This window comes from Hippoglossus hippoglossus, chromosome 5, assembly GCF_009819705.1.
Source record: "Hippoglossus hippoglossus isolate fHipHip1 chromosome 5, fHipHip1.pri, whole genome shotgun sequence".
Taxonomy (NCBI): domain Eukaryota; kingdom Metazoa; phylum Chordata; class Actinopteri; order Pleuronectiformes; family Pleuronectidae; genus Hippoglossus; species Hippoglossus hippoglossus.
This window is the reverse complement of record NC_047155.1, coordinates 1,857,477-1,881,678: the sequence shown is the minus strand read 5'-3', so window position 1 is coordinate 1,881,678 and position 24,202 is coordinate 1,857,477. Positions and strand designations below refer to the sequence as shown.

The window sequence follows — 24,202 nt, the reverse complement described above, 5'->3', positions numbered from 1 at the left end:
TTCAAACAGCAACTGAACTCAACAGAATCACCAAGGCAGGAGCCACAAACCAGCCAGACGACTTCACAGAACTTCGAACTGCACAGCATCTCCTTTTCTCCCCTTTCCACGGACGGGTAACACATCTTGGCTTAATAATTATACTAGGCTAAGCAAGACTGTTTATTCGATTCTGTGTGATGTTTATGAGTTTGATTTGTGGTGTTGTGATATTTTGGTTACAAGTTACTGAGAAAGTAATGTTAGTCTGTTATGCTCTTCACAGTCTTTCGTTGCATCCAATCTAGTAACTTTGTCTAATTTGGCACACACACACAGACACACGCATATCCCTTCACCTAATTAGCTCTGACCCCTGCTACATGTCGTAAAGACAATAGGGGGGGGGGGAGGGTGTTATCTTCAAAGTGGCCAGCCGCCATTTTGGAAGCACATGGGGGGGGGGGGGGAGAGGGTGTTATCATTTTGGCCAGCCGCCATTTTGAAAGCACGCTGACTCACACAGACACACACACATACCTATCTTTGTTTAGTAATTACACTGTTAGTAATTTGTGTTTTTATACTTTATTATATTCATAATAAATGTTTTTCTTTCACAAATGTTTTTTCATTAATGTTGCATAAGTGAATTTTGCCAACCTCTACACTGTCAAGAACTCCATATCCTTCAACTTAGCTAACTATCTATATGGTAATTTTGGTTATAGTTATTAATTTAATTGTTAATCAGAGTTCCAAATTTGTAGTTAATTTAATATTAATATTTCATATTTTATTTTGATAACCAAATTTATTGAATGCCGAAAGGCACACCATTTTATGGTATCACGTTTGATGCATTATGGCACAACATGGGTAATGTAACTGCATATGAGTAGTCATATGGGAGAGAATGAATTTACTTGCTCTGTGGTTAAAGATTTAAGTTGCATCGTTTGCAACAAAAGATTTATTAGGATTTGTCAGCAACTATTCATATTATACATATTCATAGTTCACTGTTGTAAATAGAGAATTTAGATGTGAAAACTTGGCCAATAAAATAATTCTGATGTAGGTGTATGAGTTTGTATATATGTACAAATAAACATGTATAAATACACATTTACAGCCTTATTTTTATTATTTATATTGTATTTATTATTACATATTTTTTGTACAGGTAAACATATTCATAGATTTATAGGAAGCTGGTTAAGTAAGATAATTGTTAATTAATGACTTATGGAGAAGGGGTGAGATTAAATAAATTTGTGCTTCTCACTCATTTTCGAATATGTAGATTAAATCATGAAGCACTGCTACTAAATGCAAAACTGCGTGAGGCTGCCAGATTCTGGAAAGAAAAGCACTTGTTACCAGATGGTCAATCTCCCACCTGTAGGCGGACTCATCCCCACCAGAGATGAGCCCAATGAGGGTGGTGTCGTCCGCAAACTTAAGGAGTCTGACGGACTGGTGACTGGAGGTGCAGCTGTTGGTATACAGGGAGAAGAGTAGAGGGGAAAGAACACAGCCTTGAGGGGAACCGGTGCTTATGGTCCTGGAATCAGAGACATGCTTCCCCAGGGTCACGTGTTGCCTCCTGTCAGACAGGAAGTCTATGATCCACCTGCAGGTGGAGTCAGGTACACTCAGCTGGGAGAGCTTGTCCTGTAGCAGAGCCGGAATGATGGTGTTGAAGGCAGAGCTGAAGTCCATAAACAGGATCCTGGCGTCGGTTCCTGAGGAGTCCAGGTGCTGGAGGATGAAGTGAAGGGCCATGTTTACTGCATTGTCTACAGACCTGTTGGCTCTGTAGGCAAACTGCAGGGGGTCCAGGAGAGGGTCAGTGATGGCTTTGAGGTGGAACAGCACAAGGCGCTCAAATGCCTTCATCACCACAGAGGTCAGGGCGACGGGTCTGTAATCATTGAGTCCAGTGATCTTTGTTTTTTTGGGGACAGGGATGATGGTGGAGGTCTTGAAGCAGGCTGGTACGTGGCATGTCTCCAGTGAGGTGTTAAAAATGGCTGTGAACACCGGAGACAGCTGATCAGCACAGTGTTTCAGGATTGATGGAGAGACAGAGTCTGGCCCGGCTGCTTTGCGGGGGTTCTGTCTCCTGAAGAGTCTGTTGACGTCCCTCTCCAGGATGGAGAGAGTCGTCACTGTGATAGGGGAGGAGGGAGGGGGCTCTGAGGTGGGCAGTTGTGGAAAGGCGCAGGCCTTTGCTATGGTGGGGGAGGTGCAGTTGATGGGCTGGAGGGTGGTGTCACGGGGGATGGTGTCAGGACTGTCCCATTGTCTTTCAAAGCGACAGTAAAACTCATTCAAGTCGTTGGCCAGGCGAGGGTCGTTAGTGGAGTGGGGGGTTCTAGGCTTACAATTTGTAATCTGTCTAAGCCCTTTCCAGACAGAGGCAGAGTCATTGGCTGAGAACTGGTGTTGGAGTTTCTCAGAGTACAGACGTTTGGCTTCTCTCACCTCCTTGCTAAACCTGTATTTCGACTCTATAAACCTGTCTCTGTCCCCACTCCTGAATGCTTCTTCCTTCTCCAACCTTAACTTTTTGAGTTTGGCTGTGAACCAGGGTTTGTCATTGTTGTAACACACCCTGGAGCGTGATGGGACACAGCTGTCCTCACAGAAGCTATATAAGAAGTCACAGCCTCTGTGTACTCGTCCAGACTGTTTGTAGCAGTCCTGAAAACCTCCCAATCTGTACAGTCCAAGCACGCCTGAATGATCCTCCACAGCTTCACTGGTCCACTGCTTTGAAGTCCTCACAACAGGTTTGCAGAGTTTTAGTTTCTGCCTGTATGCAGGAATCAAATGGACCATGACCGAGAGTCCCAGTGCAGCCCGGGGGACGGCGTGATAGGCACTGCTTACTGTGGTGTAACAGTGATCCAGAATATTCTCCTGTCTGGTCGGGCATTTCATAAATTGTTTATATTTGGGGAGTTCGCGGGTGAGATTTCCTTTGTTAAAGTCGCCGAGGACAGGAGTCCGGGTTAGTCCGTTCCACACACAGTATCTGGTCGGCGAGCATGCGTTGTGCCTCTTGCACGTTAGCCTGCAGTGGAATGTAAACACCGACCAGAATGAATGAAACAAACTCACGGGGGGAGTAGAAGAGTTTGCATTTGATAAAAAAATGTTCCAGATCAGGAGAACAGTGCTGTTGAATCAATGTCACATCATTGCACCAGCCGCAGTTAGTATAGAAGCAGATTCCTCCACCTTTCGTCTTGCCGGAGAGTTCCGTGTGGCGGTCCGCTCTGAAAAGTTGGAAGCCAGCCAACTGCAGCGCAGAGTCCGGTATCGAACCACACAGCCACGTCTCCGTGAAGCCCAGAACGGAAGAAGAGGAGAAGTCTCTGTTCTTACCAACTAGTAGCTGGAGTTCGTCCAGGTTGTTGCACAGTGAACGCTCGTTGGAGAGGAATATACCTGGTAGCGGTGTGCGAAGTCCCCGCCGGCGGAGACGCACAAGTGAACCGGCACGTTTACCTCTCCTCCGTCGCTTCACTGTATGTACGAAGGTGAGGGCGCCTTTGACCAGAATATCCAAAATTTCGACAGATGAGGCGGAAAAGTCGGAAATAAATTCTCAGGAGGTATGACCCTGATGTTCATGAGCATTTCTCTGGTGAAAGAGCTCCCGGTTCTTAGGCAAAACACTGAATTAACTAACAAAACAAGACAAAACATCGCGCACCAACACACCGAGGCAACCGTCCGCGGCACCATCATTGTATTTCACACATCTGCAGGGATGTAAAACTCACCAGGATATTTTTCATTAGACTTTAGAATAGGGTTATGGGTCGGATAGGATAAATAAAGTGACCTCTGAGCGCCCTTCTGGTTCGGAAGTGACCGAAGGACGGAAAGTTAAGTGACTGGGAACAGCTGCAGCTTTTTCCTGCCTCACTCTCGATGCTAACACACTAACTACAGCTAACTAGCTCGTTGTTCACTAGCAGCTAGTTAACACTGACGTTGTGCCACGGCTAGCTGGAGCTAACAGCTAACTCACTCAAACAGCAGAACACGCAGTTGGGTTCTTTACGGACAGATCTTGATGCTAATTGAAAGGTGCGTCTAATGCTAACCTGTGTTCACAACCGAGCCCCATTCAAACTATAGCGCTGCACCGTTTACCAGCAGAGAAACTGGGGTTAGAGGCAAGTGGAGCCACGAATCACTTCGGTAACGAGTGTAAAAGAATAAAACCCTTTAATTAACAGGATATTTGCCGGTAATTTGGTGGGACTTCCAGTCGCGGTGGGCGGCACCAGTCGTTAGCAGTGGGAGCTAGCTCTAAAAGTAGAAGCTTTTCAAACACATGGCCTCCGTGGTTCCGCTCGTTGATTGAGACTCAGACATCTCAAGGTTTAAACCCTTCATCTCCAGCACGTGCACACGCACGCACACACACACCCCGCCACGTTTGTCTTGACTGTTTCCTCCGTGGACCAGAGAACAACACGTACCGGAGGCTAGCTAGCTAATTAGCTTGAAAACACAACAAAAGATTGTCACCGGTGTTTTCGAGGCATTAAGAGTCAAACTCGCGGCGGTTCGGATTCAGAAACGTCCCAGATTGATGTGCAGCGTCCGTGTGGGGGTTGAAATGTCAACTGACCTGACTCCTGTCGGGCTCATTCTACCACAACTGACTGCGTACGTAGCTGCTAACCACCGACAAGCTAACAGGCATTAGCACTGGCGCGGAGGGACCCCTGGTGCAAAGAGGTTTAGGAGGCTGAGATCTGCCTGAATGAATTTATCTTTACTTGTGCATCAGTTTCCACTTTTTCTCAACTCCAGGTTAAAAACACACTTACTGTATTACTGCCATAAGAATATATAGTATAGTAATTGTATTATTACTATATGAACTAATGCAGTATCTGCATGAAGATGTTTCTCACTCAAACAGCTCTAGGTTTAAAATAAAGTACAAAGAAATGTTGTTCACAAGGTGCAGGGACACTGTTCCCTTATTTGGTCACTTAATTAGGGCCCGAGCACCGACAGTGGGCCCTATTGAAATTGACAGGATTATTATTATTATTATTATTTTTCAGGCAAAAGAAGGGGCTTTTTGAGGGCTTCAACGTGCTCAAATCGTTACCAAAGTTTGCAGAAAGTTAGAAAGTGGTGAAAATGTACGTATTCTGGAGTATTTAGAAATGGGCGTGGCAAAATGGCTCAACATCGCCACCTGGAACGCAATCCACAGATTTAAGTCACAATTATGATATGAACTGGTCAGGCAGGGTGTCGTCTAACACGTCTCATCCCCACAACAGCCACATAGTTTCCTCCACCAAGCAGGTTATGTTTCACCCCTGTCTGTAAATTGGTTGGCTATAAACAAGATTACCCAAAAACTACGGGCCGGATTACCACGAGACTTGGTGAACAGATGTGGTATGTATCAGGTAAGAACCCATTACATTTCTATGATGGACATCTGGAGAGCACATCACCCAGACAAGAAACAATTTACTTCTTTCTCATCTCGACACCAAACATACTCCACTTTTTACTGGGGGGTCAGCAGAAGGACATTTGCGTTCACATATACAGCTCCTCTGGAGAAGGTCCTGAGGTTCTCCAGAGTTCTGTGCATGTCTGAAAGCAGCTTTAGACTGTAAACAACTCAACGACACAAACACTAACTATAATTTATTGCTTTTAATACATCCTCACCTTCCGGAGGCACAACCTTTTTACGGCAGACAACTGTAAAAAGAAAACATTCTTACATCAGATCGTTGGATAAATGGAAATACACGTTTTAGATTAAAAGTATGAATACAAAGAATACAATGGAATAAAACACAGCATCATTAAACTTCATGAATAGGTCTGCCAGGAAATGATACTCACCGGTGCAGTTAGATGTGTGCACTTCTTCCTATGGAGAAGAAACAAAGGGACGATACAGTGACAACAGGATTTTGGGTCGCATTGTCGGGAGGCGAAGGCGGCACGAAATCTCTCTGTGCAGGAAAAACTCTGGATTATGTTATTGTCCTAGTCTGAGTTCACAGAATAAAGTTTTCACACATGTCTGTTGGTTGCTGGTTGGTTTATCAGCAGCATAACAAAAAATATATTTGCACCAAACTTGGAGGAGGGATGGGGTCGCAGCATGAGAAGAACTCGTTCAATTTTGCAAAAATCAGGACAAAGGGTCAGATCCTTACTTTAACATAACAGATTAAAGAAATCTGCAGTAATATTTAATGAATAGATATTTATAAGTGTGCAATTTAGTGCAGCTTAAAATTTTCAAATTGTGTTAAGTTTATTTCTCTTTAGCAGACACACGTAGTTAAGAGTAAAATATATGTTTCATTGGTTTTCATTTCACTCTGTAATCATTTAGGTGATCAGACCACTCCCTTTTTTCTTGAATATGTCTACTATAACAACTAGACAGTCGTGCTGGATGGTCCAGCCTTGGCTGAGGTATAGATTCTGTACCTTCTATTCCTAATTCTGAGAATGAAGTTCGTCACCAAACATTTGTGCATAACAAAACAAAAACATTTTTTTTCAGATTAGAGCTGTAATACCTCTGAAAGCCAGTCTCCCCTGTAGATGACCCGTGGGAAGCATTCTGAGGTGATGAAGGTGCTCACGTTCGCACTCCTGACTGTACCATCCTTCCTAAGTCCTTCCTGATCACGAGCACGGAGTGCTAATGACAACATACAAGATGAGCTCAACCATCCTACTGATGAAGTGATAACATATGCATGCCAATACAAGAGTGAAGCCCATAAAATGAACATTTTGCAAGATGTGGAATTTTGGAATTAGTTGGTAGATCAAAATAATAACAATAATAAGAATAAGAATAAGGAATACTCTGGTTTATTTCACTTCCACCTGTGTCACTTGCGTTGGTCCACGAATAGCTACAGCCTGATGCCCCCTCATCTGGGACGCTGTAGGTGGTTTGATCAGTGCCCTGAGTGACAGTACAGGTGACGTTCCCTGCCCCACAAACTTGTAGAAGACAATCTGGAGGACGGAAAGACAGGACGATCACCAGAGGCACGATTCGATTGTGAAGTGCCCTCAGGTCTGAGCAGGGTAGACTGTAACAAATCGATAGACTGTAAAAAAAAATTATCAGACAGCTGCAACTCATTGAAAACACAACAGCCTGAGTCTTCACTAGCACCGGGACAGTGGATCATATCAGTCCAGTTCTCAGGTCCTTTCACTGCATCCTGTCCATCAAAGAATAGATTTCAAAATATTGCTGTTGGTTTATAAGGCACTGAATGGTTATATACATTTCTAATCTACTACTATTTAACCATCCAGTCCCCTCAGGTAGTCTGGGACGGGTCTACTTTCTGTCCCCATCAGTCCAAACTAAACATGGAGAAGCAGCACCCAGTTCTAATGCTCCACGCATCTGGATCAATCTCCTAAAAAACCATGAGGCTTCCACCACCACTGTTGTGATATCCCAGCAGCTTCAGCAGAGTCGGTCCCATTACTCTGCTGTAAAGCTCCTCCTCCTCCTAAAACACTATCATACTATCTGGGCTCCATTGACGGATTACAACTTATGATCTTCTTAGTATAAAGAAATATAATATAAGTGTGACAAATTTTATGACATATTTTAAAGCTGAGAATCGTAACACTGACTTCATTATGAACTTGTTTTGTATTTCTGACTGACAAGCGAACACGTTTGAATCATTTAAATTAAACATAACTAACATCCGACAGATCTACCAGCCAATCACAAGTGACTTTTCGTTTCAAAGGTCTGTGGTTTCATCCAATGGTGAAGTGAGATGAGTTCTCACCAGCGATTTCGTTGCGATTCATATGCTAATTAGATCACACCTTCGCTCAGCGACTCCCCGGCGGCACTCCCCCCTCCCCAGCCCCCCCACTGCTCTACCGGGGTATGTTTCTGCCAGTTTGTGTCACGGGTGAACGCGGAATTCGCATCCTGTAAACGGGCACTGACTGCCAACATTTGGCTTTTCGTGCAGTGAGAGAGTTTCTTTGGTCTCAGCTGCTCAATGATCAGAGTAGAAGCTGCAGTCGGTTTGTACTGAGCTGAAGTTTCTGTTTCCGCCTCCACTCTGACCTGCTCTCACTTTAACTAATAATCACTCATTACTAGTTATCAGGACCTGATCAGTACATGAAGTAACTTAGTGTTTGTTTGATGCGCTCCAGCGTTTGAGGCTGCATTTAAACATCATGAAAATTGACTCGTCAACATTTTGTGCTCAGTACAAAATGAGACGAGACGCTCACAGTCTCATTAGCACAGGGACACAGAAATACAGAAAAAGATATATGTGGAAATAAATTTAAGACATTTATTTCTGTATTTATTCCTTATTTATTTATGCATTTAAGTCTTTATTTATACATTTATTTATATATTTATTTATAATTAAGTCATGTTTCGCCTTCCATATTTTCTACTGTACAGTATTAGTACTTTAGTTTCCTCCTCGTCCTCCAGTCCAGCAGGCGTCGCTGTTGGCTCTGAGCTCGGTGTCTCTGTTTTCCTGCCGCTGGCTCTCTTTGTCCGCTCCGGGACTCAAAGTGCGCAAAGACGAGGAACATGTCCGCCGTGCAGCTGCTGCGGGTGTCGGTACGTGAGCGGATCAGCGCTGCCGCGGAAGGCTTTCTGCTGCAGGTGGAGAAAGGAGGAGAAACGGCTCGAGTCCCGGCGCTGAGGGCGATGCTCACCGAGCGGCTCGCGGCGGCGGCGGAGGAGATCGTCGCGGTGATTGAGGAAACCGTGGCGGAGTACGAACACAGAGTGGAGCGGTCCGAGCGGGAGGTCTGCCGCCAGAGGAGGCTGCTGGATGCCGTGATGAAGCCCGAACTCCGGCTGCACAGAGTCGGTCAGTCCCTCGAGGAGCCGCTCACAGGCTAACGTTAGCTAGCTCCAGCTCTGCTAACACGAGTTGATCAAACTAACACTCCTTAAAGGGAATGATGAGTTTAAAACGATGTCTGGTTGGTTAAGTTGATGAAATGTGTAGATCAAAGGATCAGGAGCTTTGACCCTCAACGGCAGCCCGGGGTCACGTGTCTTTGATAATCATCTGCAACATGCTGTTAGAAACCTCAGCACACATCTGGGGTGTTCATGCATTTTGGCTCCTTTTGTGTAAAAACAGACACATATTGTGTGAATAATTATGATACTGGCATATTTTAAAGTGAGTATAATTTCTACATCACTGTTGTGTTATATTAATAACAATAGACCCTATTTGTGAGATGCTTGATTTCAAAACGATCGCTGTGACACATAGATGAATAAATCCATGTAGGTCATAGCAACACTTTCCCTGAACTGGAGAATCTGGGTTTTATTTAAATACTAAAACTGGTTTACAACATGGATTGATTCAGTCACTGGAGTTGTGCAGTTAAGATGACTCCTGCTATTCCAGTCTATTCCTATTCCACTCCACGTGTTGATAATCGTAATATATTACGCTTGTTTCAGGACAAAAAGTAAAACTTGCGGTTCTGTCTCGCTCCAGATGCCATCTTGAGAAATCTCCCCTGGATGCTTCAGCTTCAAGTGCTCGTGCATCACGGTTGTGCTGCTGTGATCATTTTGGATTTGCAGAGTTTACAGAGAAACATGTTGTTTGGTGTCCGTCTAAAAAAACTCCCACACTTTAGATGATCGTGGGCTATTTGCTCTTTGGGTGAATTCAAGCTTTGACTCGACGCAGCCGTCTTCCTTCCTCCTAATGACGTCATCACTAGAAGACCAGACAGAGATGTGAAGAGAGTTTGTGGTGATAAGAGCTGACGACGGTGTCGGGGTGATGTAAACATGATCACATGATCTATGCAGCAGAGTTAATACGTCACTTCCTGTCTCTGTCTGCTGCTCCACCTTCACCTGAGTAATGAGGAGGATTTGATACTGTTGTGAACGAGTCTGTGCAGAAAACCTGCTGCTGTGTTGTTCATGTGTGAAACACAAACTCTGGAGAAACTCTGGAGACAATTCTCTGGTTGTTACCCACAGGTCATGTCTGAAAACAACTTAACCAACTAACTAACCTCCACTCGCCCTGCTCTGCTCTGTTAGTGTCCTAATTTGTTTATTTGGCCTCAAAATATAAAACTTTTTTACTGGAAACACTTCCAGTGTTTAAAGCTGCTAAATTTACGAGCTGCGTCGAGATGTTGAGGTAACTATGAACTACCTCAACATCTCTGCTTCCTGAGTGTGATCATTCAAAAATAATAACAGTCGACATTAAACGACACAACACAAGTTTTTAAAAACACTTCAGGAAACTCGGAAATGATAAACGTGTGTATTTGTGTTTCAGTGTGTCCTGCAGACGTACAGCAGCTGATGGTGAATAAAGAAGAGGTTCCCCCTAAGCAGCAGCAGTTGAGCCCCATTGTGGACCAGGAGGACCCAGAGCCCCCCCACATTAAAGAGGAACAGGAGGAACCGTGGACCAATCAGGAGGGAGAGCAGCTTCAACAACTTGAGCAGGCTGATATCAAGTTCACATTGACTGCTGTCACTGTGAAGAGTGAAGAAGATGAAGAGAAACCTGAGTTGTCACAGCTTCATCAGAGTCAGACTGAGGAGAACAGAGCGGACTGTGGAGAACAAGAACCAGCCAGGAACTCAGGTCCTGATGGACATTTACAACAAGGTACTGAGGACAAGACTGAAGGCAGTGAAGATGATTGGATGCAGACCAGGGAACCTCTGTCTGGTTTAAATACAACAAATAACAAACAGCCTCTAAGTGATATGAAATGTAAAACTGGTAAGAAAGCATTTGGTTGTTCTGAGTGTGGTAAAACATTTAGACAAAAGTGCTATCTAACTGGACATATGATGAATCATACAGGAGAGAGACCGTTTAGTTGCTCCGAGTGTGGTAAAAGATTTCTTTATAAGGGCGATCTAACTGTACATATGAGGATTCATACAGGAGAGAAACTGTTTAGTTGCTCTGAGTGTGGTAAAAGATTTAGCCGAAATGGCCACCTAACTGTACATATGAGGACTCATACAGGAGAGAAACTGTTTAGTTGCTGTGAGTGTGGTAAAAGATTTCTTCAAAAGGGCAATCTAACTGTACATATGAGGATTCATACAGGAGAGAAACTGTTTAGTTGCTCCGAGTGTGGTAAAATATTTATCCGAAATGGCGATCTAACTGTACATATGAGGATTCATACTGGAGAGAAACCGTTTAGTTGCTCTAAGTGTGGTAAAAGATTTCTTCAAAAGGGCGATCTAACTGTACATATGAGGATTCATACAGGAGAGAAAGCATTTAGTTGCTCCTAGTGTGGTAAAATATTTAGACTAATGGGTAATGTAACTGCATATGAGTAGTCATATAGGAGAGAATGAATTTACTTGCTCTGTGTGGTTAAAGATTTAAGTTGCATCGTTTGCAACAAAAGATTTATTAGGATTTGTCAGTGTGGTGTATTTAGCTAACATGGATCATTTTGACGTGTGTAAAACATAATGACAGGTTTAAAGCTGGGGGCCCCTCGTTTCTGGATTCTCAGAATTCCTAACTATTATTCCATATGTTACTCGTTAGTTCTCTCCCTCTGAGAATGCTCTTTGACCTGTTAGATGGAGGGGTTTCCATCTTTATGTACGAAGCATGTCTTGAATTAAAGGCCCCTATGTATGATGTCATTTGATCTCAAATCTTGGGCGTACACAATTTCCCTATATGAATGCGTGTCCGGCACCGGCGAGGCAGACTTCTGCATTGGCTGAGAACGTCTCCGGGTATACCTAGGTACCTGTCCTGACCTGTAACTTCTGTGTAATAAACCTTTTTATACAAGCAAGAACGGTGTCCGCGGAGATTCCTTCATCATCTTCAACATCACTGCTGCTTAAATATACAACATCAGCAACTATTCATATGATACATATTCATAGTTCACTGTTGTAAAAAGAGAATTAAGAATCCCTCCACCTGTTTTTAACAGAGTTAAACAATTTTTATGTTCCTAGAAAATACAACTCATTGAATGGAGTTTGGCTAGGCCACTCCATGACCTTAATGTGCTTCTTCTTGAGCCACTCCTTTGTTCCCTTGGCCATATGTTTTGGGTCATTGTCGTGCTGGAAGACCCATCCACGACCATTTTCAATGTCCTGGCTGAGGGAAGAAGGTTGTCGCCCAAGATTTCACGGTACATGGCCCCGTCGATCCTCCTCTCGATGCGGTGAAGTCGTCCTGTCCCCTTAGCAGAGAAACACCCCCAAAGCCTTTTCTCCAAACAGTACATCAATAATGAAATGAGTCATTAAATGTGTGTGTGTGTGTGTGTGTGTATATATATATATATACACATTATGTTGTCAATTTCCTTGCAGTGTCACGATGCAAACTACAATTGTGATTTACTCAAACCCGTGTTTGAAAAGAATTAGAGGAACCTGAACTTGTGTTAAACTGGAAGTTGAAGATTTTATCTTTTTCTTAAACATGACACTATACTGAAACTAACCACTACTGACTAAACTAAATTATCTAAATGAAAAGAACAAACATTAAATCCTGCAAACATAAGAAATCATCCACTGTCCATGTCAAGGTTGAAGGGGCAAGAAATTACAAAACATCACATTTTCTCCACACTTTATTTCTCACAGTTAACTTATTACATTGACAACCAAAAGGGTGACACAACATGTGATACACATATAAACAGACGTACAAAAAAGATACTTAAAAGAAATGAAATCAGATGGTCAATCTCCCACCTGTAGGCGGACTCATCCCCACCAGAGATGAGCCCAATGAGGGTGGTGTCGTCCGCGAACTTAAGGAGTTTGACGGACTGGTGACTGGAGGTGCAGCTGTTGGTATACAGGGAGAAGAGTAGAGGGGAAAGAACACAGCCTTGAGGGGAACCGGTGCTTATGGTCCTGGAATCAGAGACATGCTTCCCCAGACTCACGTGTTGTCTCCCGTCAGACAGGAAGTCTGTGATCCACCTGCAGGTGGAGTCAGGTACACTCAGCTGGGAGAGCTTGTCCTGTAGCAGAGCCGGAATGATGGTGTTGAAGGCAGAGCTGAAGTCCACAAACAGGATCCTGGCGTCGGTTCCTGAGGAGTCCAGGTGCTGGAGGATGAAGTGAAGGGCCATGTTTACTGCATTGTCTACAGACCTGTTGGCTCTATAGGCAAACTGCAGGGGGTCCAGGAGAGGGTCAGTGATGGCTTTGAGGTGGAACAGCACAAGGCGCTCAAATGCCTTCATCACCACAGAGGTCAGGGCGACGGGTCTGTAATCATTGAGTCCAGTGATCTTTGTTTTTTTGGGGACAGGGATGATGGTGGAGGTCTTGAAGCAGGCTGGTACGTGGCATGTCTCCAGTGAGGTGTTAAAAATGGCTGTGAACACCGGAGACAGCTGATCAGCACAGTGTTTCAGGATTGATGGAGAGACAGAGTCTGGCCCGGCTGCTTTGCGGGGGTTCTGTCTCCTGAAGAGTCTGTTGACGTCCCTCTCCAGGATGGAGAGAGTCGTCACTGTGATAGGGGAGGAGGGAGGGGGCTCTGAGGTGGGCAGTTGTGGAAAGGCGCAGGCCTTTGCTATGGTGGGGGAGGTGCAGTTGATGGGCTGGAGGGTGGTGTCACGGGGGATGGTGTCAGGACTGTCCCATTGTCTTTCAAAGCGACAGTAAAACTCATTCAAGTCGTTGGCCAGGCGTGGGTCGTTAGTGGAGTGGGGGGCTCTAGGCTTACAATTTGTAATCTGTCTAAGCCCTTTCCAGACAGAGGCAGAGTCATTGGCTGAGAACTGGTGTTGGAGTTTCTCAGAGTACAGACGTTTGGCTTCTCTCACCTCCTTGCTAAACCTGTATTTTGACTCTATAAACCTGTCTCTGTCCCCACTCCTGAACGCTTCTTCCTTCTCCAACCTTAACTTTTTGAGTTTGGCTGTGAACCAGGGTTTGTCATTGTTGTAACACACCCTGGAGCGTGATGGGACACAGCTGTCCACACAGAAGCTGATATAAGAAGTCACAGCCTCTGTGTACTCGTCCAGACTGTTTGTAGCAGTCCTGAAAACCTCCCAATCTGTACAGTCCAAGCACGCCTGAAGATCCTCCACAGCTTCCCTGGTCCACTGCTTTGAAGTCCTCACAACAGGTTTGCAGAGTTTTAGTTTCTGCCTGTATGCAGGAATCAAATGGACCATGACCGAGAGTCCCAGTGCAGCCCGGGGGACGGCGTGATAGGCACTGCTTACTGTGGTGTAACAGTGATCCAGAATATTCTCCTCTCTGGTCGGGCATTTCATAAATTGTTTATATTTGGGGAGTTCGCGGGTGAGATTTCCTTTGTTAAAGTCGCCGAGGACAGGAGTCCGGGTTAGTCCGTTCCACACACAGTATCTGGTCGGCGAGCATGCGTTGTGCCTCTTGCACGTTAGCCCGCGGTGGAATGTAAACACCGACCAGAATGAATGAAACAAACTCACGGGGGGAGTAGAAGAGTTTGCATTTGATAAAAAAAAATTCCAGATCAGGAGAACAGTGCTGTTGAATCAATGTCACATCATTGCACCAGCCGCAGTTAGTATAGAAGCAGATTCCTCCACCTTTCGTCTTGCCAGAGAGTTCCGTGTGGCGGTCCGCTCTGAAAAGCTGGAAGCCAGCCAACTGCAGCGCAGAGTCCGGTATCGAACCACACAGCCACGTCTCCGTGAAGCCCAGAACGGAAGATGAGGAGAAGTCTCTGTTCTTACCAACTAGTAGCTGGAGTTCGTCCAGGTTGTTGCACAGTGAACGCACGTTGGAGAGGAATATACCTGGTAGCGGTGTGCGAAGTCCCCGCCGGCGGAGACGCACAAGTGAACCGGCACGTTTACCTCTCCTCCGTCGCTTCACTGTATGTACGAAGGTGAGGGCGCCTTTGACCAGAATATCCAAAATTTCCACAGATGAGGCAATAAAAGTCGGAAATAAATTCTCAGGAGTTATGACCCTGATGTTCATGAGCATTTCTCTGGTGAAAGAGCTCCCGGTTCTGAGGCAAAACACTGAATTAACTAACAAAACAAGACAAAACATCGCGCACCAACACACCGAGGCAGCCGTCCGCGGCACCATCATTGTATTTCACACATCTGCAGGGATGTAAAACTCACCAGGATATTTTTCATTAGACTTTAGAATAGGGTTATGGGTCGGATAAATAAAGTGACCTCTGAGCGCCCTTCTGGTTCGGAAGTGACCGAAGGACGGAAAGTTAAGTGACTGGGAACAGCTGCAGCTTTTTCCTGCCTCACTCTCGATGCTAACACACTAACTACAGCTAACTAGCTCGTTGTTCACTAGCAGCTAGTTAACACTGACGTTGTGCCACGGCTAGCTGGAGCTAACAGCTAACTCACTCAAACAGCAGAACACGCAGTTGGGTTCTTTACGGACAGATCTTGATGCTAACTGAAAGGTGCGTCTAATGCTAACCTGTGTTCACAACCGAGCCCCATTCAAACTATAGCGCTGCACCGTTTACCAGCAGAGAAACTGGGGTTAGAGGCAAGTGGAGCCACGAATCACTTCGGTAACGAGTGTAAAAGAATAAAACCCTTTAATTAACAGGATATTTGCCGGTAATTTGGTGGGACTTCCAGTCGCGGTGGGCGGCACCAGTCGTTAGCAGTGGGAGCTAGCTCTAAAAGTAGAAGCTTTTCAAACACATGGCCTCCGTGGTTCCGCTCGTTGATTGAGACTCAGACATCTCGGCGTTTAAACCCTTCATCTCCAGCACGTGCACACGCACGCACGCACCCCGCCACGTTTGTCTTGACTGTTTCCTCCGTGGACCAGAGAACAACACGTACCGGAGGCTAGCTAGCTAATTAGCTTGAAAACACAACAAAAGATTGTCACCGGTGTTTTCGAGGCATTAAGAGTCAAACTCGCGGCGGTTCGGCTTCAGAAACGTCCCAGATTGATGTGCAGCGTCCGTGTGGGTGTTGAAATGTCAACTGACCTGACTCCTGTCGGGCTCATTCTACCACAACTGACTGCATACGTAGCTGCTAACCACCGACAAGCTAACAGGCATTAGCACTGGCGCGGAGGGACCCCTGGTGCAAAGAGGTTTAGGAGGCTGAGATCTGCCTGAATGAATTTATCTTTACTTGTGCATCAGTTTCGACTTTTTCTCAACTCCAGGTTAAAAACACACTTACTGTATTACTGCCATAAAAATATATAGTGTAGTAATTGTATTATTACTATATGAACTAATGCAGTATCTGCATGAAGATGTTTCTCACTCAAACAGCTCTAGGTTTAAAATAAAGTACAAAGAAATGTTGGTCACAAGGTGCAGGGACACTGTTCTTTTATTTGGTCACTTAATTAGGGCCCGAGCACCGACAGTGGGCCCTATTGAAATTGACAGGATTATAATTATTATTATTATTATTTTTCAGGCAAAAGAAGGGGCTTTTTGAGGGCTTCAACGTGCTCAAATCGTTACCAAAGTTTGCAGAAAGTTAGAAAGTGGTGGAAATGTACGTATTCTGGAGTATTTAGAAATGGGCGTGGCAAAATGGCTCAACATCGCCACCTGGAACGCAATCCACAGATTTAAGTCACAATTATGATATGAACTGGTCAGGCAGGGTGTCGTCTAACACATCTCATCCCCACAACAGCCACATAGTTTCCTCCACCAAGCAGGTTATGTTTCACCCCTGTCTGTAAATTGGTTGGCTATAAACAAGATTACCCAAAAACTACGGGCCGGATTACCACGAGACTTGGTGAACAGATGTGGTATGTATCAGGTAAAAACCCATTACATTTCTATGATGGACATCTGGAGAGCACATCACCCAGACAAGAAACAATTTACTTCTTTCTCATCTCGACACCAAACATACTCCACTTTTTACTGGGGGGTCAGCAGAAGGACATTTGCGTTCACATATACAGCTCCTCTGGAGAAGGTCCTGAGGTTCTCCAGAGTTCTGTGCATGTCTGAAAGCAGCTTTAGACCGTAAACAACTCAACGACACAAACACTGTAACTATAATTTATTGCTTTTAATACATCCTCACCTTCCGGAGGCACAACCTTTTTACGGCAGACAACTGTAAAAAGAAAACATTCTTACATCAGATCGTTGGATAAATGGAAATACACGTTTTAGATTAAAAGTATGAATACAAAGAATACAATGGAATAAAACACAGTATCATTAAACTTCATGAATAGGTCTGCCAGGAAATGATACTCACCGGTGCAGTTAGATGTGTGCACTTCTTCCTATGGAGAAGAAACAAAGGGACAATACAGTGACAACAGGATTTTGTGTCGCATTGTCGGGAGGCGAAGGCGGCACGAAATCTCTCTGTGCAGGAAAAACTCTGGATTATGTTATTGTCCTGGTCTGAGTTCACAGAATAAGGTTTTCACACATGTCTGTTGGTTGCTGGTTGGTTTATCAGCAGCATAACAAAAAATGAATTTACACCAAACTTGGAGGAGGGATGGGGTCGCAGCATGAGAAGAACTCGTTCAATTTTGCAAAAGTCAGGACAAAGGGTCAGATCCTTACTTTAACATAACAGATTTTAAAAAATGTGCAATTTAGTGCATCTTAAAATTATCAAATTTCTTTAAATTATTTGTTCCACAACTGTAGTTTAACTGTAGCCTTTCTAGACACATATTTTGTGTTGCTGTATTATACTGTGTTAAGTTTATCTCTCTTTAGCAGACACACGTAGTTAAGAGTAAAATATATGTTTCATTGGTTTTCATTTCACTCTGTAATCATTTAGGTGATCAGACCACTCCCTTTTTTCTTTAATATGTCTACTATAACAACTAGACAGTCGTGCTGGATGGTCCAGCCTTGGCTGAGGTATAGATTCTGTACCTTCTATTCCTAATTCTGAGAATGAAGTTCGTCACCAAACATTTGTGCATAACAAAACAAAAACATATTTTTTCAGATTAGAGCTGTAATACCTCTGAAAGCCAGTCTCCCCTGTAGATGACCCGTGGGAAGCATTCTGAGGTGATGAAGGTGCTCACGTTCGCACTCCTGACTGTACCATCCTTCCTAAGTCCTTCCTGATCACGAGCACGGAGTGCTAATGACAACATACAAGATGAGCTCAACCATCCTACTGATGAAGTGATAACATATGCATGCCAATACAAGAGTGAAGCCGATAAAATGAACATTTTGCAAGATGTGGAATTTTGAAATTAGTTGGTAGATCAAAATAATAACAATAATAAGAATAAGAATAAGGAATACTCTGGTTTATTTCACTTCCACCTGTGTCACTTGCGTTGGTCCACGAATAGCTACAGCCTGATGCCCCCTCATCTGGGACGCTGTAGGTGGTTTGATCAGTGCCCTGAGTGACAGTACAGGTGACGTTCCCTGCCCCACAAACTTGTAGAAGACAATCTGGAGGACGGAAAGACAGGACGATCACCAGAGGCACGATTCGATTGTGAAGTGCCCTCAGGTCTGAGCTGGGTAGACTGTAACAAATCGATAGACTGTAAAAAAAAATTATCAGACAGCTGCAGCTCATTGAAAACACAACAGCCTGAGTCTTCACTAGCACCGGGACAGTGGATCATATCAGTCCAGTTCTCAGGTCCTTTCACTGCATCCTGTCCATCAAAGAATAGATTTCAAAATATTGCTGTTGGTTTATAAGGCACTGAATGGTTATATACATTTCTAATCTACTACTATTTAACCATCCAGTCCCCTCAGGTAGTCTGGGACGGGTCTACTTTCTGTCCCCATCAGTCCAAACTAAACATGGAGAAGCAGCACCCAGTTCTAATGCTCCACGCATCTGGATCAATCTCCTAAAAAACCATTTGGCTTTTCGTGCAGTGAGAGAGTTTCTTTGGTCTCAGCTGCTCAATGATCAGAGCAGAAGCTGCAGTCGGTTTGTACTGAGCTGAAGTTTCTGTTTCCGCCTCCACTCTGACCTGCTCTCACTTTAACTAATAATCACTCATTACTAGTTATCAGGACCTGATCAGTACATGAAGTAACTTAGTGTTTGTTTGATGCGCTCCAGCGTTTGAGGCTGCATTTAAACATCATGAAAATTGACTCGTCAACATTTTGTGCTCAGTACAAAATGAGACGAGACGCTCACAGTCTCATTAGCACAGGGACACAGAAATACAGAAAAAGATATATGTGGAAATAAATTTAAGACATTTATTTCTATATTTATTCCTTATTTATTTATGCATTTAAGTCTTTATTTATACATTCATTTATATATTTATTTATAATGAAGTCATGTTTCGTCTTCCATATTTTCTACTGTACAGTATTAGTACTTTAGTTTCCTCCTCGTCCTCCAGTCCAGCAGGCGTCGCTGTTGGCCCTGAGCTCGGTGTCTCTGTTTTCCTGCCGCTGGCTCTCTTTGTCCGCTCCGGGACTCAAAGTGCGCAAAGACGAGGAACATGTCCGCCGTGCAGCTGCTGCGGGTGTCGGTACGTGAGCGGATCAGCGCTGCCGCGGAAGGCTTTCTGCTGCAGGTGGAGAAAGGAGGAGAAACGGCTCGAGTCCCGGCGCTGAGGGCGATGCTCACCGAGCGGCTCGCGGCGGCGGCGGAGGAGATCGTCGCGGTGATTGAGGAAACCGTGGCGGAGTACGAACACAGAGTGGAGCGGTCCGAGCGGGAGGTCTGCCGCCAGAGGAGGCTGCTGGATGCCGTGATGAAGCCCGAACTCCGGCTGCACAGAGTCGGTCAGTCCCTCGAGGAGCCGCTCACAGGCTAACGTTAGCTAGCTCCAGCTCTGCTAACACGAGTTGATCAAACTAACACTCCTTAAAGGGAATGATGAGTTTAAAACGATGTCTGGTTGGTTAAGTTGATGAAATGTGTAGATCAAAGGATCAGGAGCTTTGACCCTCAACGGCAGCCCGGGGTCACGTGTCTTTGATAATCATCTGCAACATGCTGTTAGAAACCTCAGCACACATCTGGGGTGTTCATGCATTTTGGCTCCTTTTGTGTAAAAACAGACACATATTGTGTGAATAATTATGATACTGGCATATTTTAAAGTCAGTATAATTTCTACATCACTGTTGTGTTATATTAATAACAATAGACCCTATTTGTGAGATGCTTGATTTCGAAACGATCGCTGTGACACATAGATGAATAAATCCATGTAGGTCATAGCAACACTTTCCCTGAACTGGAGAATCTGGGTTTTATTTAAATACTAAAACTGGTTTACAACATGGATTGATTCAGTCACTGGAGTTGTGCAGTTAAGATGACTCCTGCTATTCCAGTCTATTCCTATTCCACTCCACGTGTTGATAATCGTAATATATTACGCTTGTTTCAGGACAAAAAGTAAAACTTGCGGTTCTGTCTCGCTCCAGATGCCATCTTGAGAAATCTCCCCTGGATGCTTCAGCTTCAAGTGCTCGTGCATCACGGTTGTGCTGCTGTGATCATTTTGGATTTGCAGAGTTTACAGAGAAACATGTTGTTTGGTGTCCGTCTAAAAAACTCCCACACTTTAGATGATCGTGGGCTATTTGCTCTTTGGGTGAATTCAAGCTTTGACTCGACGCAGCCGTCTTCCTTCCTCCTAATGACGTCATCACTAGAAGACCAGACAGAGATGTGAAGAGAGTTTGTGGTGATAAGAGCTGACGACGGTGTCGGGGTGATGTAAACATGATCACGTGATCTATGCAGCAGAGTTAATACGTCACTTCCTGTCTCTGTCTGCTGCTCCACCTTCACCTGAGTAATGAGGAGGATTTGATACTGTTGTGAACGAGTCTGTGCAGAAAACCTGCTGCTGTGTTGTTCATGTGTGAAACACAAACTCTGGAGAAACTCTGGAGACAATTCTCTGGTTGTTACCCACAGGTCATGTCTGAAAACAGCTTAACCAACTAACTAACCTCCACTCGCCCTGCTCTGCTCTGTTATTGTCTTATTTGTTTATTTGGCCTCAAAATATAAAACTTTTTGACTGGAAACACTTCCAGTGTTTAAAGCTGCTAAATTTACGAGCTGCGTCGAGATGTTGAGGTAACTATGAACTACCTCAACATCTCTGCTTCCTGAGTGTGATCATTCAAAAATAATAACAGTCGACATTAAACGACACAACACAAGTTTTTAAAAACACTTCAGGAAACTCGGAAATGATAAACGTGTGTATTTGTGTTTCAGTGTGTCCTGCAGACGTACAGCAGCTGATGGTGAATAAAGAAGAGGTTCCCCCTAAGCAGCAGCAGTTGAGCCCCATTGTGGACCAGGAGGACCCAGAGCCCCCCCACATTAAAGAGGAACAGGAGGAACCGTGGACCAATCAGGAGGGAGAGCAGCTTCAACAACTTGAGCAGGCTGATATCAAGTTCACATTGACTGCTGTCACTGTGAAGAGTGAAGAAGATGAAGAGAAACCTGAGTTGTCACAGCTTCATCAGAGTCAGACTGAGGAGAACAGAGCAGACTGTGGAGAACAAGAACCAGCCAGGAACTCAGGTCCTGATGGACATTTACAACAAGGTACTGAGGACAAGACTGAAGGCAGTGAAGATGATTGGATGCAGACCAGGGAACCTCAGTCTGGTTTAAATACAACAAATAACAAACAGCCTCTAAGTGATATGAAATGTAAAACTGGTAAGAAAGCATTAGGTTGTTCTGAGTGTGGTAAAACATTTAGACAAAAGTGCGATCTAACTGTACATATGAGGACTCATACAGGAGAGAGACCGTTTAGTTGCTCCGAGTGTGGTAAAAGCTTTCTTCAAAAGGGCGATCTAACTGTACATATGAGGATTCATACAGGAGAGAAACTGTTTAGTTGCTCTAAGTGTGGTAAAAGATTTAGCCGAAATGGCGATCTAACTGTACATATGAGGATTCATACAGGAGAGAAACCGTTTAGTTGCTCTGAGTGTGGTAAAAGATTTCTTCAAAAGGGCGATCTAACTGCACATATGAGGATTCATACAGGAGAGAAACTGTTTAGTTGCTCTGAGTGTGGTAAAAGATTTCTTCAAAAGGGCGGTCTAACTGTGCATATGAGGAACCATACAGGAAATAAAGCATTTAATTGCTCCGAGTGTGGTAAAAGATTTAGCCGAAATGGCGATCTAACTGCACATATGAGGATTCATACAGGAGAGAAACCGTTTAGTTGCTCCGAGTGTGGTAAAAGATTTCTTCAAAAGGGCAATCTAACTGCACATATGAGGACTCATACAGGAAATAAAGCATTTAGTTGCTCCTAGTGTGGTAAAATATTTAGACTAATGGGTAATGTAACTGCATATGAGTAGTCATATAGGAGAGAATGAATTTACTTGCTCTGTGTGGTTAAAGATTTAAGTTGCATCGTTTGCAACAAAAGATTTATTAGGATTTGTCAGTGTGGTGTATTTAGCTAACATGGATCTTTTTGACGTGTGTAAAACATAATGACAGGTTTAAAGCTGGGGGCCCCTCGTTTCTGGATTCTCAGAATTCCTAACTATTATTCCATATGTTACTCGTTAGTTCTCTCCCTCTGAGAATGCTCTTTGACCTGTTAGATGGAGGGGTTTCCATCTTTATGTACGAAGCATGTCTTGAATTAAAGGCCCCTATGTATGATGTCATTTGATCTCAAATCTTGGGCGTACACAATTTCTCTATATGAATGCGTGTCCGGCACCGGCGAGGCAGACTTCTGCATTGGCTGAGAACGTCTCCGGGTATACCTAGGTACCTGTCCTGACCTGTAACTTCTGTGTAATAAACCTTTTTATACAAGCAAGAACGGTGTCCGCGGAGATTCCTTCATCATCTTCAACATCACTGCTGCTTAAATATACAACATCAGCAACTATTCATATGATACATATTCATAGTTCACTGTTGTAAAAAGAGAATTAAGAATCCCTCCACCTGTTTTTACCAGAGTTAAACAATTTTTATGTTCCTAGAAAATACAACTCATTGAATAACATGAAAGATTTGTGTTTATTTCTTGTTTCTACTGATTTATGCCTCATATAATACATACCTATACAGTGAAGGAAATAAGTATTTGATCCCTTGCCGATTTTGTAATTTTGCCCACTGACTAAGAAATGAACAGTCTATAATTGTAATGGTAGGTTTATTGTAACTTTGAGAGACAGAATATCAACAAAAAATATCCAGATCATATAACTCGCATCATATAAAAGTTATAAATTGATTTGCATTTGCTTGTATTTGATCCAGAGATTTTCTATGGAAATAAGGTCCGGAGACTGGCTAGGCCACTCCATGACCTTAATGTGCTTCTTCTTGAGCCACTCCTTTGTTCCCTTGGCCATATGTTTTGGGTCATTGTCGTGCTGGAAGACCCATCCACGACCATTTTCAATGTCCTGGCTGAGGGAAGAAGGTTGTCGCCCAAGATTTCACGGTACATGGCCCCGTCGATCCTCCTCTCGATGCGGTGAAGTCGTCCTGTCCCCTTAGCAGAGAAACACCCCCAAAGCCTTTTCTCCAAACTACATCAATAATGAAATGAGTCATTAAATGTGTGTGTGTGTATATATATATATATATACACATTATGTTGTCAATTTCCTTGCAGTGTCACGATGCAAACTACAATTGTGATTTACTCAAACCCGTGTTTGAAAAGAATTAGAGGAACCTGAACTCGTGTTAAACTGGAAGTTGAAGATTTTATCTTTTTCTTAAACATGACACTATACTGAAACTAACCACTACTGACTAAACTAAACTATTTATTCAAAATTATCTAAATGAAAAGAACAAACATTAAATCCTGCAAACATAAGAAATCATCCACTGTTCATGTCAAGGTTGAAGGGGCAAGAAATTACAAAACATCACATTTTCTCCACACTTTATTTCTCACAGTTAACTTATTACATTTACAACCAAAAGGGTGACACAACATGTGATACACATATAAACAGACGTACAAAAATGATACTTCAAAGAAATGAAATACGTGCCATGACTGAATAAAAACTGAACAATATATTCGTCGAATAGCAGCAGATTCACACTATGAAACTAACCATCTTTTCTTTATACAAAGGGTAATTTTGTTTTTATTTTTTCTTACAGCTGAATGCCCACTGACTTGCAC

At 43.7% G+C, this 24,202-nt stretch overlaps 1 protein-coding gene across 1 annotated transcript in view; it reads left to right on the top strand.

Moving 5' to 3' along the window:
* Positions 1-24,202, top strand: part of LOC117761169 (titin-like) — a 190,964-nt gene that overhangs the window by 26,229 nt on the left and 140,533 nt on the right. Inside the window, exons 5-6 of the mRNA XM_034584835.1 lie at positions 10,365-10,727; positions 21,268-21,723. Coding sequence (XP_034440726.1) covers positions 10,365-10,727; positions 21,268-21,723 — 819 coding nt within the window. The remainder of the gene's footprint in view (positions 1-10,364; positions 10,728-21,267; positions 21,724-24,202) is intronic.